Source organism: Penaeus monodon, unplaced genomic scaffold, assembly GCF_015228065.2.
Source record: "Penaeus monodon isolate SGIC_2016 unplaced genomic scaffold, NSTDA_Pmon_1 PmonScaffold_3311, whole genome shotgun sequence".
Taxonomy (NCBI): domain Eukaryota; kingdom Metazoa; phylum Arthropoda; class Malacostraca; order Decapoda; family Penaeidae; genus Penaeus; species Penaeus monodon.
In genome coordinates, this window is record NW_023658023.1 from 1,121 (window position 1) to 19,426 (window position 18,306).

Consider the following 18,306-nt stretch of genomic DNA (forward strand, 5'->3'; position numbering starts at 1 on the left):
TATAATATATATATATATATTATATATAATATATATAAAATTTAAAGTATAGAATGAGGTTTAGGAATAATCAGTCCTTTAGTGTTTAGATCAGCTTTTCTACACAAATGTTCAGTTATATATTTTTCGTCCCATTTTTGCAGACTATGTGGATGTATTGTTTGTGATTTTAGTCTTGGATAATGTTCACTTAGATGTATTGCTACTGACCAAAATTTAGAAGAGTATACTAATCTAACACGACAGAAATTTAAAGTATATTTACTCCAGATTTACTAAGATAATTAGAAGTGACATTCGCTATCAATAACACAACTAAGCAAGACATACTTTTATGTCATAAATTTTCTGTCAACGATCTATAATAAAACCTATTTCTGAAGAACTAGAAGCAAGGGTTAGGTAAAATATTTGTAGTAATTAAGAATATTCCATAACTAATCTATACTAACATATTTAGTATAAACTAATCTTTCATTCGGGGACAATGATCATCAAAAATGCGAAGGATGCATCACCATTGGTCTTACTCCTTGTCACAGCAAATGGGAATGAACCTGGAGTCTCCATCATCTCCTTTTGTAAAGGATCAAAACTCAAGAGCCTATCTGAAACAACATTAGGTTCCACAATTCTACCTGCTATATCATTACCCAAAGGGAAATGTATGCCTGGAACTGGTAGAGTCTCTGTCATAGCTACTTCAACAGGGCGCATCAAACATTCTGACAGTAAAAACAACTTGCAAAGAGGGACTAACTATTTAGTGTAACTAACCTGTCGTCAGAGACAATTTCAGCGCCTGCCATTTGCGCTCTTTACCGCACCCTGTGTGCATATTATATATATATGTGTGTGTGTGTGTGTGTGTGTGTGTGTGTGTGTACGACTAATTCCGCAGCGAAGGCGCTCCTACCCTAATTCACGCTGCAGGTTAGAAGTCACATATGAAACTAAACATAATAATAGTGTCTCATTCCTACACACTACATTTACATATTCTTACCACTTTTCAACGAACAACCACATAATTTCCTCTTTCAGTAGCCTCTGCCTTTATCTAAGCTACATTCCTCGTATCTATAAACTCAGCAGCCTGAAAACAGTTATCGCCTACACACACACACACATAAATATATATCTGTATATCTATCTATCTATATATGATTTTATTTATACATATATACACAGTCACACAAACACAGACAAACACACACACACATATATATATTTATATATGTGTGTGTGTATATATATACACACAGAAATGCATCTATGGAAAACAGCGTTTATGCCAGTCGCTGAAATTGTGCCTCTGACGACAGATTACATATTTTAGCGCAAATTAGTCATAAAATGTTTTTAACTAGTACATATTATATTTTGCCTAACCCTTGCCTCTAGGTCTTTAGAAATAGGTTTCATTATATATTGTTGACAGAGCTTTAATAATAACGTATACATTTGGTTAGTTAAATCACTGACATCGAATGTCCCTGTTGATTTTGTAAATATACATGCGTGCATATATATACAAATATAAATATATATACATATATATATATATATATATATATATATATATATATATATATATACATACGTATATATATACATATATACATATATATTAAATATATATATTACATATATCTATATATTATATATATATATATATGTGTGTGTGTGTGTGTGTGTGTGTGTGTGTGTGTGTGTGTGTGTTGTGTGTGCGTGTATGTGTGTGTGTGTGTGTATAAATGAATATATATATAATATATGTATATATATGTATGTATATGTATACATACATATATTATTTTATTATTATTCAAGAGCCATTCATTGCGCTGCAGAACTCAGGCCTTAGGTCATCTGGCAGTACCACCTTTGCCTGATGGGATGCCCTTCCTAATCAACCATGTTTCAGCGCGCTACCACTTGCGCTCAGCGGCGACTTCCCCTACGACACCTGCGTTTCACATCTCAAGGTGTTATGCACTCTCGCCGTGAAATCGGGTTCTAGCCAGCCAGCAGTCAGAGCGCAGGCATTTTGAACTGCCGCGGCAGGGTATTGAAACTCAGGACTACGAGGACCAGAGGCAGCTTTAACCACTGGACCATCGCACCAGACATATATATATATACATAAATACATATACATATGTACATATATATGTATATTTATACGTATATATAAAAATACATATATAAATATGCATATATACTGTTACGCCGACCGCCTCGTCTCTCTGCCACCAACACAAGGCAGGCTAGGCAGACGGCGTGCTATCCACAGGGTCGTGAACACTGAACAGCTCCAAGAGGCACCGAGCACCACAGTGTCCCAGAACACCAGGAGGGAAAACGCCAAGTGGGGAGGTAGGGCACGAAATAAACACAAAATGACAGTCTTTCCTTTATTTCCACAAGTTATTTACCCGTACACTTTTCTATAGGCACAATACAGGGGGGAAACCAGCATGTCACACTGCACGATACAGCTTATAACAGGGCAACACAAAGTTTATCAGGTCACAAGGGCACACACGAGGTCTTCACAGGAACAGTGCCCAACCCCGTCTCTTGGCTTGTTCCTCGCTCCTCCCCTCACAGCAAGCTGCGTCATGTTTGCCCAGGTCCCTTCATGTTAACACATGCCCAGGTCATCCTTTTCATGTTAATACATGTTTCGCACAGAGACAAAGACCCACTGGCGTAGCAATACATATGTGTGTATATATATGTGTGTGTGTGTGTACACACAATCTCACACACACATATATATATATCTATATCTATATCTATATATACTATATTCATATATGTGTGTGTGTGTGTGTGTGTGTGTGTGTGTGTGTGTGTGTGTGTGTGTGTGTGTGTGTGTGTGTGTGTGTGTGTGTGTGTGTGTGTGTGTGTGTGTGTGTCTACATATGTATATATATGTATACACATTTTATCACAATTAAACTATATCTTATGGAATATATGTTGATTGTATATCAATACATATATGAAAAATAAACTAAGGTTCTCAACTATTCTGTTGGTGTACTGACTAAGCATGGCAGCTAAATTCAAAGCAAGAGCAAGCCTTATAAATCATACACAAGTCCTTATATCCAACCCAGGCCGCCATGATCCGCTAACAGCCTGCAGAGGTTCTAGATAAAACCAACTCAACTTTCTTTACGTCATTTTGGCTATTAATAATACATTTCAAAAGATTAATTTTACTTTAACCAAAATAATTATGTAACTATTCACATATACACTATAAAGCCACAGCAATTATATAAGCATTTACAAATGCAAAGGAACGAAAACCTATTTTATTGGCTATTCAGCACAGACTTAACTAAATCATACTCTATATAACATTCCTTTGATATATTTCAAATTATGTAATAACTGTATAACACATGATAAATACAAACATACATATATACAAATATAAACACATATATATGGTATATATAGACATACAAACACACACACACATATATATGTAGATATACATATATTGCATTTATTACTATTTATATTTGTCTATTCATATATATATATATATGATATATAGATATATATAAATATATATATATATATATAAATATATATATATATATATATATAATATATGTATGTATATATGTATGTATTGAGAGAGAGATATTAATGTTTTACAGGAACAGCAATAGAAAGAAGAGAAAAATTACATCAATGACTTTCTCTAGATTTCATGTACACATTCCAGCGAGACGCTTCTGCTGCCATGGAGGGAAGGGCAAAGGGGAGAAAATCCACGTCGACGAGTGACCTTCTCCTCAAAGCAATGGCAAAAGCTGCATATAAAATGGCGGCTCTGCTTGCGGTCGACACATTCGCTCGTCCGCTGAGTATGGTAAGACGGCCGGCGGGACGGAGATAGAGACGGCGCTGTCACGTTGTCTCCTCAATCGCCTGGAAAAGATCTTTTATGTCATTTAAATCAAAGCTTTAAGTGTAGCCATAGCGTGTATTGTGAGTGGGGCGGGGCGCTGGGAAGATCACGTATCTGAACTCTTTCATGTTTAAACGAAATGTTTTTGTGGCTAAGGCTTGTACTGGGGAATCGGTAGTGGTTTGTGAATTTTTGTGAAGTGTGAAAAACACAGTTGAGGGCGAATTACACGTTACGTAATGTAGGTAAATGTGCTGTAGGGTGTGTGATTGGAGATGATTACTCTATTGACTATTACGTCATTCTGTAAGGTATTTGCTTTGATTTACAGATGAAGTTCTTATTGTTGTGGCCTTGGCTGCTGCGGCTGCTGGGGATCATTCCCTTGGCGGACACGGGCATTTTCATGGACATTTCCCTCCCGCCGGGCAAGGGCACTTCCCTCTGTCGGGCATGGATTTAGGCCCAACGCGTTCAGCTTCCCACACGGAGTACATGGCTTCAGACCTGCCGCCGTCCACCGCCCCGTGCGACCTGTGGCACCTGTGCGACCTGTGGTGCATCAGCCGGTTCCCGCGGGCCCCGGTGAGTCCCTGGCCCTTCTTGTGTGGCAGGATTTCGCAAATGACAATATTCAAGGAGATAAAGTAATCTGCAGAACTAAATCTTTCGTCATAACGAGTGAGATTGTTCCCACTTGCCTGAGTCGATTTCCTTTGCCAGTATATCCCCTCCAATCAAATCTAATAGACTAATGACAAAATATTTTCGCTTCAATTCCAGGTGCACCGAGGCCGAAGTGGACCTGTGGTGCCCCAGTCAGTTACCTCGGGCGTCCCGGTAAGTGTCGAGGTCCCTGACGCTGCATTCAGAGCTGCTTTCACACCATGAAATGACTCATGTATATACATATATTGATACATATACATATACATGTATGTATATTTTTTATATGCATGTAAATATAACATATATATATGTAGTAAATTTATTCATATGCATGTAATGGCGAGGTGCTTCTTCTCACCTTTGAAGCAATCTTTCTTTGTCATATCGAGTTAAATCATTCTGCTGTCGATGTCCATTAAGGAAATCTCCCCTAACTCCAACCATTCTTTTCTCACCCACCACAATGGCGGTTCGGACGACTTCAGGTGGACCAAAGGCTGGGCGACAGCGAGTACCACTTCTCGTGGCGCCATGACGGCAGCAAAACCTACACGTGGGATGGCGCCAACCAGTACTGCGGCAACCTTGGCTCCGGCTGGCAGGGTATCAGCATCGAGACTCGCCAAGAGGACAGTCTCGTCAGAGAGGCGATTACAGAAGGTAATATTTGTGGGATTCACACTCAAACTTTCAAAGGTCGAGACTCGAATCCACGAAGCTATGAGTATGCAACTTTGCTAAATACGTGCATTTTTATCTTTTTAGATCATCTACCATGGATTTGGACCTCAGGTCAATCAAGAACCATGGCTCGCCTGGGCTTCAGGTGAAGAATTCGTGGGTCTCAACTGGTCTCACACCGGCGGGTAAGTGCCTCCTGGCTTTTTCCTTTTACTCAAACACCAAGAGGCTACTTTTTGTCGAAAACTCTTCTCACTTACCAATGTGATCACCAGGAATCATCGACCACAACCAGACAACCGAGAGGGGAATGAGAACTGCCTGGGGTTCTCAACAACGTCTACGACGACGGCATCAAGTGGCACGACATCGCCTGCCACCACGACAAGGCCATCATCTGCGAGCGCAAAGTCAGAGTCCATGGATGAACACAAATACACGCACAAACACGGAGATGCACATACATCAATGTGTAGTGTGTGTATTTATATATAGATATATGATAAGCCCAATACAAACTTATTTATAAAACTATATGAATCTAAGTATTATGTTTTATTGCCATTTTCCAATTACCAGAAACACAACAAAAACTAAGTATTCTAAATTGATTATATTGATATCGTTGAATGAAGTTTTCAACCTTATATTTACTTACATTTTCATCTCCATTCTTAGTCACTAGACATATTCCAATGAATTACGAGTATGTGTGCGACACGCACCCACTCGCTTCACGCATACACATACACACCGTGTACACACGCACGCACATACATATATACATATATATATATATATATATATATATATATATATATATATATAAAGTATAGAATGAGGTTTAGGAATAATCAGTCCTTTAGTGTTTAGATCAGCTTTTCTACACAAATGTTCAGTTATATATTTTTCGTCCCATTATTGCAGACTATGTGGATGTATTGTTGTGATTTTAGTCTTGGATAATGTTCACTTAGATGTATTGCTACTGACCAAAAATCTAGAAGAGTATACTAATCTAACACGACAGAAATTTAAAGTATATTTACTCCAGATTTACTAAGATAATTAGAAGTGACATTCGCTATCAAAACATAACTAAGCAAGACATACTTTTATGTCATAAATTTCTGTCAACGATCTATAATAAAACCTATTCTGAAGAACTAAAAGCAAGGTGTTAGGTAAAATATTGTAGTAATTAAGAATATTCCATAACTAATCTATACTAACATATTTAGTATAAACTAATCTTTCATTGGGGACAATGACTTATCAAAAATGCGAAGGATGCATCACATCACATTGGTCTTCTTGTCTCCATCATCTCCTTTTGTATAGGATCAAAACTCAAGGCTTATCTGAAACAACATTAGGTTCCACAATTCTACCTGCTATATCATTACCCAAAAGGAAATGTATGCCTGTCACAGGTAGAGTCTCTGTCACAGCTACTTCAACAGGGCGCGTCAAACATTCTGACTGTAAAAACAACTTAGTTATAACAAACCTGTGGTCAGAGGCACAATTCAGCGCCTGCCATATGCGTTCTTTACCGCAACCCTGTGTGCATATTATATATATATATATATATATATATATATATATATATATTATATATATATACATATAATTATTATACATATATATTATATATAACATATATATATTATATACATATATATATATATATATATATATATATGTATGATGTGTGTGTGTGTGTACGACTCTGAATTCTCTGCAGCGAAGGCGAGCAGAGAAATTGGATGAAATTTATGAAAATGTGCAAAGTGACGAAGTTCACGGACACTGCGGTTAGCTGTGATAGTGTGTGTGTATGTGTGTATGTACATGTGTACATACATATGTATAATATATATATATTATATATAATATATATATATATATATGTACATATACATTACCTGTGTGTGTATGAGCTGTTTTGTGTACAAGTATATTATATATATATATATATATATATTATATATATATATATATATGTATATATATATATATATATATACATTGATATATACATGTATATACAGAATCACATACATACATTATACACACACACATATATATGTATAATAGGCACGTGCCGAAGGGCATTGGACCCATACTGGTAGGCCGTTAGCTTGAAGGTGAGCAGGTAAATAAAATATATAAATGAAAACTGATGAAAATATCTCACGGGGTGAATTGAAGTCATACACTGAAACGAATGAGGAACGCACATTACTTGATCAGTGAACAGGACATATTAATTGATGATGTGCCGACTGATGGATGACGTATACTCAGGCCGGTTTTAGTGCTTCCATGATTCTTATTCGTGTTATAGGTACAACGTTAAAATTCACCACATTACTCCAATCCTTTTCATCCTTAATATTTTGCTCGCACGTCTCTGAGAGCCACCTAATCATTCGGGGACAATGACTCATCAAAAATGCGAAGGATGCATCACATTGGCCCTACTCCTGGTCACAGCAAATGATGGGAATGAACCTGGAGTCTCCATCATCTCCTTTTGTATAGGATCAAAACTCAGGGGCTTATCTGAAACAATATTAGGTTCCACAATTCTACCTGCTATATCATTACCCAAAGGGAAATGTATGCCTGGAACTAGTGGAATCTCTGCCACAGCTACTTCAAACAGGGCGCGTCAAACATTCTCACTGTAAAAACAACTTGCAAAGGACTAACTATTCCGCCAACTCCCTTATCAACACATGCTAGCCATTAAAACATTCTCTAAAAACGGTAAAGCACTTTTCAACACAATAGTTTTATGGCAATTAGCAACTATGTGGACGAGCTTCTTTACAAATGTAGCAGCTTTTAAATCTAACTGCATTGCCACCATGAAATTTAAAATCCTTCACATCGTATTTACTTATAAAAATTAGACCAAAATCTCTAAACTTACCACCTTGTTCAGTGGATAATGGTTGGGTCTTTACTTCTGAGGAATGCCTCTGAAAAAATGCTCCAGCAAAATTGTTACACTCAATAGTTCATAATTAGTTACACTATTTGCAGTTAACCATCTCTCAAATAACTTCTTTGAGGAATGAGAATGCTCTAGATAAGCTGGGTTCACGCCTTTCTTGTTCTTTCTAAAATTGTGTCTATAACATTCAGCAGATAATGATATGGCTTTAAAACTGTGGACTTAACCAGATCAAAATCCTACTATTGTGCGTTCCTTCCCCTTCAGGACAACGTTTGAACTAAGAGTCAAAAATTGTCTGGTCCAACTTAATGTATTAGCCACGTTCAAATTGCAAGAAAAATTCTTGAGGATCTTCCTCATCAAATGCTAGTACAAACTTGGTTACTTTTAAGACATCATGAGTACATTATGTGTGTACCAGCTGAACGTTGTATTTGAGCCAACTTTAATTCAAAGTCTCTACTCTCTCATTTTCTTTAACTTGCAAATCTAGTTTATATTTCTCGAACTCAATTTCCATGTTTCGTAACTGTATGGCTGTGAGCCACTTTCAGATTCTTTGTGTCGATGTCAAGCAAGTTAATAGATTAACATCTAAAATTTCTTATCAATTAGTCCCTTGACAACATTTTCTTTATCTTTGATTTAGGCCAAGATTATTTACTTGGAATCGGGGAATACTCTGCAATTGTTTTTCCAGTCATCTTTTCTATTATCAACCAAACTTGACATAAATGGATAACTGACAAAGTCTGTACATTCAATTTAGCCATTGGGAGACACTGGTGCTGCATGTGTGTGCGTGCGTGTGTATACATGCTGTGTATGTGTAAGGTGATTCGATTGATTGATTATTTAAGATTATCTGCCACGTCAACGGCTAAGGTCATTAGCGGTAAACACCTTCTTAGATAGAAATATGAAAATATTTAAAACTTTAAAATCTATCAATAATTATCTTACAAATAACAATAAATATATAAAAGTCAAAGCATAAATATTATGCTCTAAGTGTATGAAGTTATTGCATAAATATATGCATGATTAAATTTTATTGAAAATATTAGCTTCAAGCAGATTTCCAAATCATTTATGTTGAGATTATGTGGAGGAAGGTAGATGGATGCAATAGTGTAAGGTCGAGTCAAACCTATTTTCACAGCCTTCACCTGCAGTGTTGTCTGCAGATGATGGCCTGGAAGGGAATATCCTGACGTACCATTACTGCTGTTCCCATAATGGGCTTGAACTTGAAATCCTCTCAGGAAAATGGGACGAGTTTCATAATCTCTTGTAGACATACACAAAACTGGATTACACAAAGATATCAAATGTTGCAGTTCTTCCCATTTTGCATGAATCCCTGACAGTTCCATTGGATTAGGGTATCCAGTTCTTCAGATTACTTCTTCATAAGGTGTTTGGCAGCACCTGTGGTCAAGGTTTGCCCCACAGCTTTAGGCTGTCCCTTTCCAGAATCCTGGGAGTACCTTTTTAAGGGTTGTTTACCTGTGGACCTAGTTTCCACAGGCTTCCTTTCGACAGGCTCAGGAATTCTTGGCTGGGCAAAGAATGGACCTGAGCCTTCGATTCAGGGGCATTCTGTCTAGCAGCGGAGGCTCCTGTGGATGTGGTGGCAGCTGGAGCTGTCACTGTTGAGGCCCCTGGAGCCCTTCTGGCGGCTCCAAAGACCCCACTCTGAGCAGGAGTCTTTGAACAGGCTCAGGATTCCTTTGCCTGGGCAAAGGGCCGTACCTTTTTAAGGGTTGTTTCCACAGGCTTCTTTCGACAGGCTCAGGATTTCTTTGCCTGGGCAAAGAACGGACCTGAGCCCTATCTTCAGGGTATTCTGCCTAGCAGAGAAGGCCCCTGGGATGTGGTGGCAGCTGGAGCTGTCACCGTTGAGGCCTCTGAGCTTTAACTGATGGCTCCAAAGACCTTACTTTGGGAGGAGGAGTTTCCTCAATAGACCCCTCATTCCTACTCCACACTTCTGGTGGAAACAACTCACCAGAGGCAGTGTCAGTGATTCGGGACTGAGGTTTAAAGGAAGTGGCAGAGTGGTGTGGTGTAAGAAGCACTGGAGGGCAAGGGTGGTGGGAAGGAGGATGGGCTAGAACAGAAGCAAAGGGACCTACCTGGCTGTGCAAACAGCACACAGGCATGTCGCTTTGCCTCTGGAAAACTAACTTTCTCCTTGTTCCTATTACCAATACTTCTTTTTCAAATTTTCATGAGCTTCTTTGTAGCATATTGGACCTGGACAGTTGTCATCTCCTTGATGACCTGTTGTACCACACTTTACACATACTCTTGGTTGTCCATTTTCTTTAAAACGGCTCTGTGCCCATAACCCTGGCAGTGGAAGCACTGCATAGGGTTAGGCACATGTGGATTTACTTTGAGGTGGTACCATGCCAACTTAACTGATTCTGGAAGGACTAACGTGTTAAATGTTAGAAGGAGAGCTGGTGTCGACTGTTCCAAACCATCAACTTTCTTCTTAAAACGTTTTACTGCCATTACATTAAAATTCTCTAGTTCCTCTAACAGTTTCTCCTCAGAATACTCATCAGGTCTCGGGAAAAGACAATTCCCTTACACTGATTGAGGGTTTTGTGAGGAAAACATGAAACTTGAGCCCCAGGAATGTTGCATATCTCGCTGTGGGGTGATGCGAGGATCACGGTGACATACTTCAACTATTTTCCGATGTACTTCAAAAATATCAAGATCCATGATTGATACACCATCAATGGTCTTCACTACTAGGTACTTACTATATGAAATACTCTCATATTACCAGGAAAGATTCCTTAATAGATTGAGGAGGACTTTCTCTTTACCTGGTTGGGATTCCGGGATCCACTGCGATTCCTATTCTTGCGCTTTGGAAGCTGGAAAGGTTCCAGAGTGACAACATGTGATGTTCCAGAGGGAATTACGTAGGTCGTCAGGGAGAGAGCTAGATCTTTATAAAATTGTAGTAATCATACAAATTAGAATTCTTCATTTCCTCACCCCCCCCCCACCCACTATGGAGTCCAACGAGGGAAAGCTATAGTTCGGGCTCAAAATCTCCCAACAGCCACAGGGTAATTAGGAAATATATGCAGCCACTATTACAGTACTGATAGCAGTCATGGAACTTGACCGGGCTTTGATCAAGCCATCCGTCTAACCAGAATAGAGGACCAAAGAGGTGTTGCTAGCTCCAGGACTCCTGTTCCTGGTAATACGGGATGCCACGCACGGCAAACACACGTGGGAGAGTTCTCCTGGTCCAAGATGGAATGAACCAGGGGTGGGGCACCATCCCCTCTCCATAGGCCTTGGTGCACCAGGAAGCCATTTTGTCTCATCCTTCACTGGTGACCCCTCCAGTAGGGTAGCCCTCTGGTCTGGCTCACCAGATCATTGGGACTTCAAGGCCCCCCACCGCGGCAAGACGGCTTCCGTTAGAGGGGGTGTATGGGTGATGGCATGGGTGTATGTGTATGCGTGACCAGTGCCTACGCATACGCAAATACAAAACTGAATGCATGCAGAGTTCTATGATCACATTCGTACACAAAACTTATTTCAAACGATATCAATATAGCCTAATCAATTTAGAATACTTACTTTTGGTTGGTTTTCTTCCAATTCTCGTAATTGGAAAATGGCAATAAAACACAATAGCTAGGTTCATACAGTGTTTATGAATAAGTTAGTATTGGGCTTATCATATATCTATATATAAATACATACACTACACATTGATGTATGTGCATCTCTGCGTTTGTGTATGTGTATCTGTGTTCATCCGTGGACTCTGACATTGCGCTCGCAGATGATGGCCTTGTCGTGGTGGCAGGCGATGTCGTGCCACTTGATGCCGTCGTCGTAGACGTTGTTGAGAACCCCTAGACATTCCTCGTTCCCCTCTCGGTTGTCTGGTTGTGGTCGATGATTCCTGGTAATCACATTGGTACGAGTTAGAAGAGTTTTCGAAAAAAGTGTACGCTCTGTGTGGGTCTGAATAAAAGGAAAAGCCAGGAGGCACTTACCCGCCGGTGTGAGACCAGTTGAGACCCACGAATTCAGCACCTGAAGCCCAGGCGAAGCCGTGATTCTTGAGACGACCTGAGGTCCAAATCCATGTAGTTGATCTAAAAAGAAGACAAAAGTATGTATTTAGCAAAGTTGTATACTCATAGCTTTGTGAACTCGAACTCGACCCTTCAAGGTGGGAATCGCGCAACACAAGAAAGAGGATGAGCTTGAAATATTACCTTCTGTAATCGCCTTTCTGACGAGACTGTCCTCTGGTGAGTCTCGATGCTGATACCTGCCAGCCGGAGCCAAGGTTGCCGCAGTACTGGTTGGCGCCATCCCAAGTGTAAGTTTGCTGCCGTCATGTCGCCACGAGAAGTGGTACTCGCTGTCGCCCAGCCTTTGGTCCACCTGAAGTTGGCCGAACAAGCATTGTTGTAGGTGGGCAAGAATGTTTGATGTTAGGGGAGGTTTCCTTAATCGATATCGACAGCGGGAATGATTTAACTCAAAATGAAAGCAAAGATTACTCCAAAAATTTGGATGAAGGACCTGGCCATTACATGCATATATTATACGAGTTATTTCAAGATGTGAAGGCAGTCCTGAATGCAACGTCAGGGGCCTCGACACTCACCGGGACGCCCGAAGAAGCTGGCTGGGGCACCACAGGTCCACTTCGGCCTCGGTGCACCTGGAATTGAAGCGAAAATATTTTGTCATTAGTCTATTATATTTGATTTGAGATGAAATTCTGGTAAAGAAAATTGATTCAGCATTTAGTTCTGCAGATTACTTTTATCATCCTTGAATATTCACATTTGACGAAATGCTGCCACACAAGAAGGGCCCGGGGACTCACGGGGCCACGGGAACGGCTGATGCACCACAGGTCGCACAGGTGCCACAGGTCGCACGGGGCGGTGGACGGCGGAGGTCTGAAGCCATGTACTCCGTGTGGGAAGCTGAACGCGTTGGGCCTAAAGCCATGCCCGACAGGAGGGAAGTGCCCTTGCCGGCGGGAGGGAAATGTCCATGAAAATGCCCGTGTCCGCCAAGGGAATGATCCCAGCAGCCACAGCAGCCAAGGCCAACACCAGTAAGAACTTCATCTGTAAATCAGAAGCCAATACACTTACAGAATGACGTAAATAATCTATAAGTTAGAACGATAGTCTCTAGTCTCACAGTGAATTATCATACAACTGATTTACGGCGCATCTGGGTAATGTACATTAGATAAGTAATTTCTAATTTGTCTTCAAGTGTCTTTTCACACTTTACACTCAATTCACAAACCACTATCGATTCCCCACTCACAATACACGCCATGGCTACATAAAGCTTTGATTTAAATGACATAAAAGATTATCTTTTCCAGGCAACCGAGAAGACAACGTGACAGCGCCGTCCCTATCTCCGTCCCGTCCTTACCATGCTCAGTAGACGAGCGAATGTGTCGACCGCAAGCAGAGCCGCCTTTTTATATGCAACGTTTGCTCTTGCCTTTGCTTAGAGAAGGTCACTCATCTACGTGGATTTTCTCCGTTTGCCCTTCGTTCCGTAGCAGTAGAAGTCTCGCTGGAAATGTGTATATGAAATCTAGAGAAAACACAGTGAAGTGCCTTTTCCATACGGACTTCGATGGTCATGGAAATCCCTTCTTTCTATTGCTCTCTATACTTTTTATGCAAATACGGTGTACCTCTCTCGCTCTTATACGCGTGTATGTATATAAATATATATAAACATAGGTTTATACACGCACACATATATAGAGAGGGAGAGATGTCTATATACGCTACATACATGTGTCTATGTATATAAGTATACATATATATATACGTATGTATGTTTATCTAAAACAAGAGTGCGCATTCGGCACATCAGCTATTAATATGTCCTCTTCACTGCTCAGGTAATGCGCTTTCCACGTTCATATTAGTCTTCGTGCATCGTATGTTCCTTCAATTTACCATTTTTCATCTGTTTTTACTTGCATATTTTATTTTTCTACTCAGCCCTCCAGCCAGCGGCCTACCAGGCATTGCTCGAATGCCCTTCGGCCAGCACGCCTGTTATATATGTTTATATATATATATATGTACACACACACATATATATGTATATATATATATATAGATATATATATATATAATATATATATATGACATATATTGTATATATAATTATATATATATATATATCATAATATATATACATATATATGTATTTATTATATATATATATATATATATATATATTATTATAATATATATTCACTTACACACACAATATGGATATGTGTATATAAATCCCAAAGCATACATTACAAGTCAGGCAAACCGCAGTGTCCTTCAGTTTCGTCATATTGCACATTTTCATGTCTTATCAATTTTCTCTGCTCACCTTCGCTGCGTGGAATTCAGAATCGTTTTGATGTATTCTGTTACTGATTCTCACTTTACGAGAGCCATAACTGTTAACTTCCTCTTTTTTTTACCATATAACATGAATTCCATATAACACGAAATTTCAGGAAAGTTTCAAGTATATTTGGGAGAGGTTACTTGAAATTTCCTCTCAACTGTCCATGTGGAAGTTTCTTGGATTTTTCTAAAGCATTCTTCGCTGGAACTTCGCTGTGACTTTTTTTTTCTTTTTCTTCTTGAACTTCCTCACAAGGCGGCCGCCGTGGTGCAGTGGTAACTAGCTGTGAACTATAAGGTTCTGTCCTGCCCAAGGGTCCGAGATGAAGGGAAGGGCATCACCGGTCGAAACCAAAGTCCTTCGAAAGATGCCAACTTCGTAGCCCTTGCGAGAAAGTTCGTGACCTCATAAATGAAAGATCTCTGAACTTCCTTGCACCTCTTAGGTAACTTCCTTCTGTAGTTTCCTGCTCCTTGGCCTCCCATTGTCTTCCATCTTCTAATCTCTCACTCTCTTTTTTCTCTTTCAAGGTATAGAAGGGAATAGGATTAGACAGAGGAATCTTACTTTCAGATCAACACAATTTTCCATTTCTCTTTTTTTATATTTACTGCTTTAACATACATACTTTTGACACCGGATAAGTTTTTTTTTATAAATAAGATTTAATGACATCATAACTATTATCTCCTTCCAAATTCGCATAATCCAAGAAAACCATTTATAAATATCTATTCGAAATATCTGCTCTTCATCATTATTCACTCTTGACTCTCCTTACGTCTGTGTGTGTGTGTGTGTGGTGTGTGTGTGTGGTGTGGTGTGTGTGTGTGTGTGTGTGTGTGTGTGGTGTGTGCTGTGTGGTGTGTGTGTGTCTTTCAAGATAAAAAAGGTTAATGACAGGTCAGAAAAAGTTAGCACGTTCCTCTGTCATCACGGACAAGCCCTGGTGAACAATACTCTGTTGATATAATAATATTATATTTATTTGTATTTATTCATTTATCTTTTTTTTTTCTATACTCATATCAACGACTCTTCAGTGTCAGTGCCACCACTCATATTAATCGTTACTTTTCTACCCTAATTCACGCTGCAGGTTAGATGTCACATATGAAAACTGGAACACAATAATAGTGATCATTCCTAAACACTACATTTACATATTCTTACCACATTTCAGCGAAACAACCACATAATTTCTTTTCACTAGCCTTGCCTTATCTAAGCTACATTCCTCGTATCTAAAAATCAGCAGCCTGATAACAGTTTATCGCTACACACACACACATAAATATTATCTATATCTATATATATATATATTTTCTATACATATATACACAGTCACACAAACACAGACAACAACACACACACACAAACACACACAAACACACACACATATAATATATATATATAATTATATATATATATATATATGGTATATATATATATCTTATTATTTATTTATACATATATACACAGTCACACCAACGCACACACACAGAAATGCATCTATGGAAAAAAGCGTGTATGCCAGTCGCTGAAAGTGTGCCTCTGACGACAGCGTACATATTTGTGCGCAAATTAGTCTTAAAATATTTTTAACTAGTACATATTATATTTTGCCTAACCCTTGCCTCTAGTCTTTAGAAATAGTTCATTATACATCGTTGACAGAGCTTAATAATACGTATACATTGGTTAGTTAAATTACTGACATCGAATGTCCCTTATGATTATGTAAATATACATGCGTGTATATGTATATATATACACACACACACTTATATGTATATATATATATATATATATATATATATATATATATTATAATGGTGTGTGGTGTGTATAAATAAATGAATATATATATTAATATATGTATATATATGTATGTATATGTACATACATAATTATTTTATATTATTCAAGAGCCATTCATTGCGCTGCAGAAACTCAGGCCTTAGGTCATTTGGCAGTACCACCTGTGCTGTGGGACGCCTTCTAATCAACCGTGTTTCAGCGCTACACTTGCGCCTCAGCGGCGACTTCCCCTACGACACCTGCGTTCACATCTCAAGGTGTTATGCACTTCGCCGTGAATCGGGTTCTAGCCAGCCAGCAGTCAGAGCGCAGGCATTTTGAACTGCCGCGGAAGACATATACATAATATATAATATATATATATATATAATAAATATCTATATATATATAATATATATATATAAATACATATACATATGCATATATACATGTGTGTGTATATATATATATACAAACACACACACACACATATATATCTATATCTATATATATATGTATGTGTGTATGTGTGTGTGTGTCTACATATCCACATATGTACATATATGTATACACATTTGATCACACTTAAACTATATCGTATGGAATAAATGTTGATTGTATATCAATACATATGATATAAAAAATAAACTAAAGTTCTCAACTACTCTGTTGGTGTACTGACTAAGCATGGCAGCTAAATTCAAAGCAAGAACAAGCCCTATAAAATCATGTACAAGTCCTTATATCCAACCCAGGCCGTCATGATCCGCTAACAGCCTGCAGAGATTCTAGATAAAAGTAACTCAACTTTCTTTACGTCATTGTGGCTATTAGTACTACATTTCAAATTAACTAATTTTACTTTAACAAAAATAATTATATAAATATTCACAGATATACAATAAAGCCACAACAATTATATAAGCATTTACGAACGCCTGGAAAACCTATTCTATTGGCTATTTCAGCATAGACTTAACTAAATCGTACTCTATATAATATTCCTTTGATATATTTCAATTATTATGTAATAACTGTATAACACATGATGAATACAAACATACATATATACAAATATAAACACATATATATGGTATATATAGACATACAAACGCACACACACACACTATATATGTAGATATATAATATATATATATATATATATATATATATATATATATATTGTATATATCATATATTTATACACATCTATGTATGCATGTATACATATATGCATATATATATACATATATGTATATATATATGTATGTATTGAGACAGAGAGATTATTATGTTTTACAGGAACAGCAATAGAAAGAAAGGATTTCCGTGGCCATCGAAGTCCGAAGAGAAAAGTCACATCAATGACTTTTCTCTAGATTCCAGGTTCACATTTCGAGCGAGACGCTTCTACTGCTATGGGGCGAAGGGCAAAGGGGAGAAAACCCACGTAGACGAGTGACCTTCTCCTCAAAGCAATGGCAAAAGCTGCATATAAAATGGCGGCTCTGCTTGCGGTCGACACATTCGCTCGTCCGCTGAGCATGGTAAGACGGCCGGCGGGACGGAGATAGAGACGGCGCTGTCACGTTGTCTCCTCAATCGCCTGGAAAAGATCTTTTATGTCATTTAAATCAAAGCTTTATGTGTAGCCATAGCGTGCATTGTGAGTGGGGCCGGGCGCTGGGGAAGATCACGTATCTGAACTCTTTCATGTTGTTAAACAAATGTTTTTGGGCTAAGGCTGTACTGGGGAATCGGTAGTGTTTTGTGAATTTTGTGAAGT

General features: G+C 38.5%; 2 protein-coding genes and 1 pseudogene across 2 annotated transcripts in view; 2 read left to right on the plus strand and 1 right to left on the minus strand.

Annotated features, from left to right (window-relative positions):
* The first annotated feature begins 487 nt into the window (after positions 1-487).
* On the plus strand, positions 488-5,792 carry LOC119570607 (annotated as a pseudogene).
* Positions 5,793-11,937: 6,145 nt separating this feature from the next.
* On the minus strand, positions 11,938-12,411 carry LOC119570609 (the record flags this gene model as incomplete). Its single annotated transcript, XM_037918281.1, has 2 exons — positions 11,938-12,210; positions 12,305-12,411. Coding segments are annotated over 2 exons (261 nt in total), but the record flags the coding sequence as incomplete, so codon positions are not given.
* A 5,587-nt stretch (positions 12,412-17,998) lies between these two features.
* LOC119570610 (L-selectin-like) overlaps positions 17,999-18,306 on the plus strand; it is a 1,505-nt gene continuing 1,197 nt past the window's right edge. The window contains exon 1 of the mRNA XM_037918282.1: positions 17,999-18,067. Coding sequence (XP_037774210.1) covers positions 17,999-18,067 — 69 coding nt within the window. The remainder of the gene's footprint in view (positions 18,068-18,306) is intronic.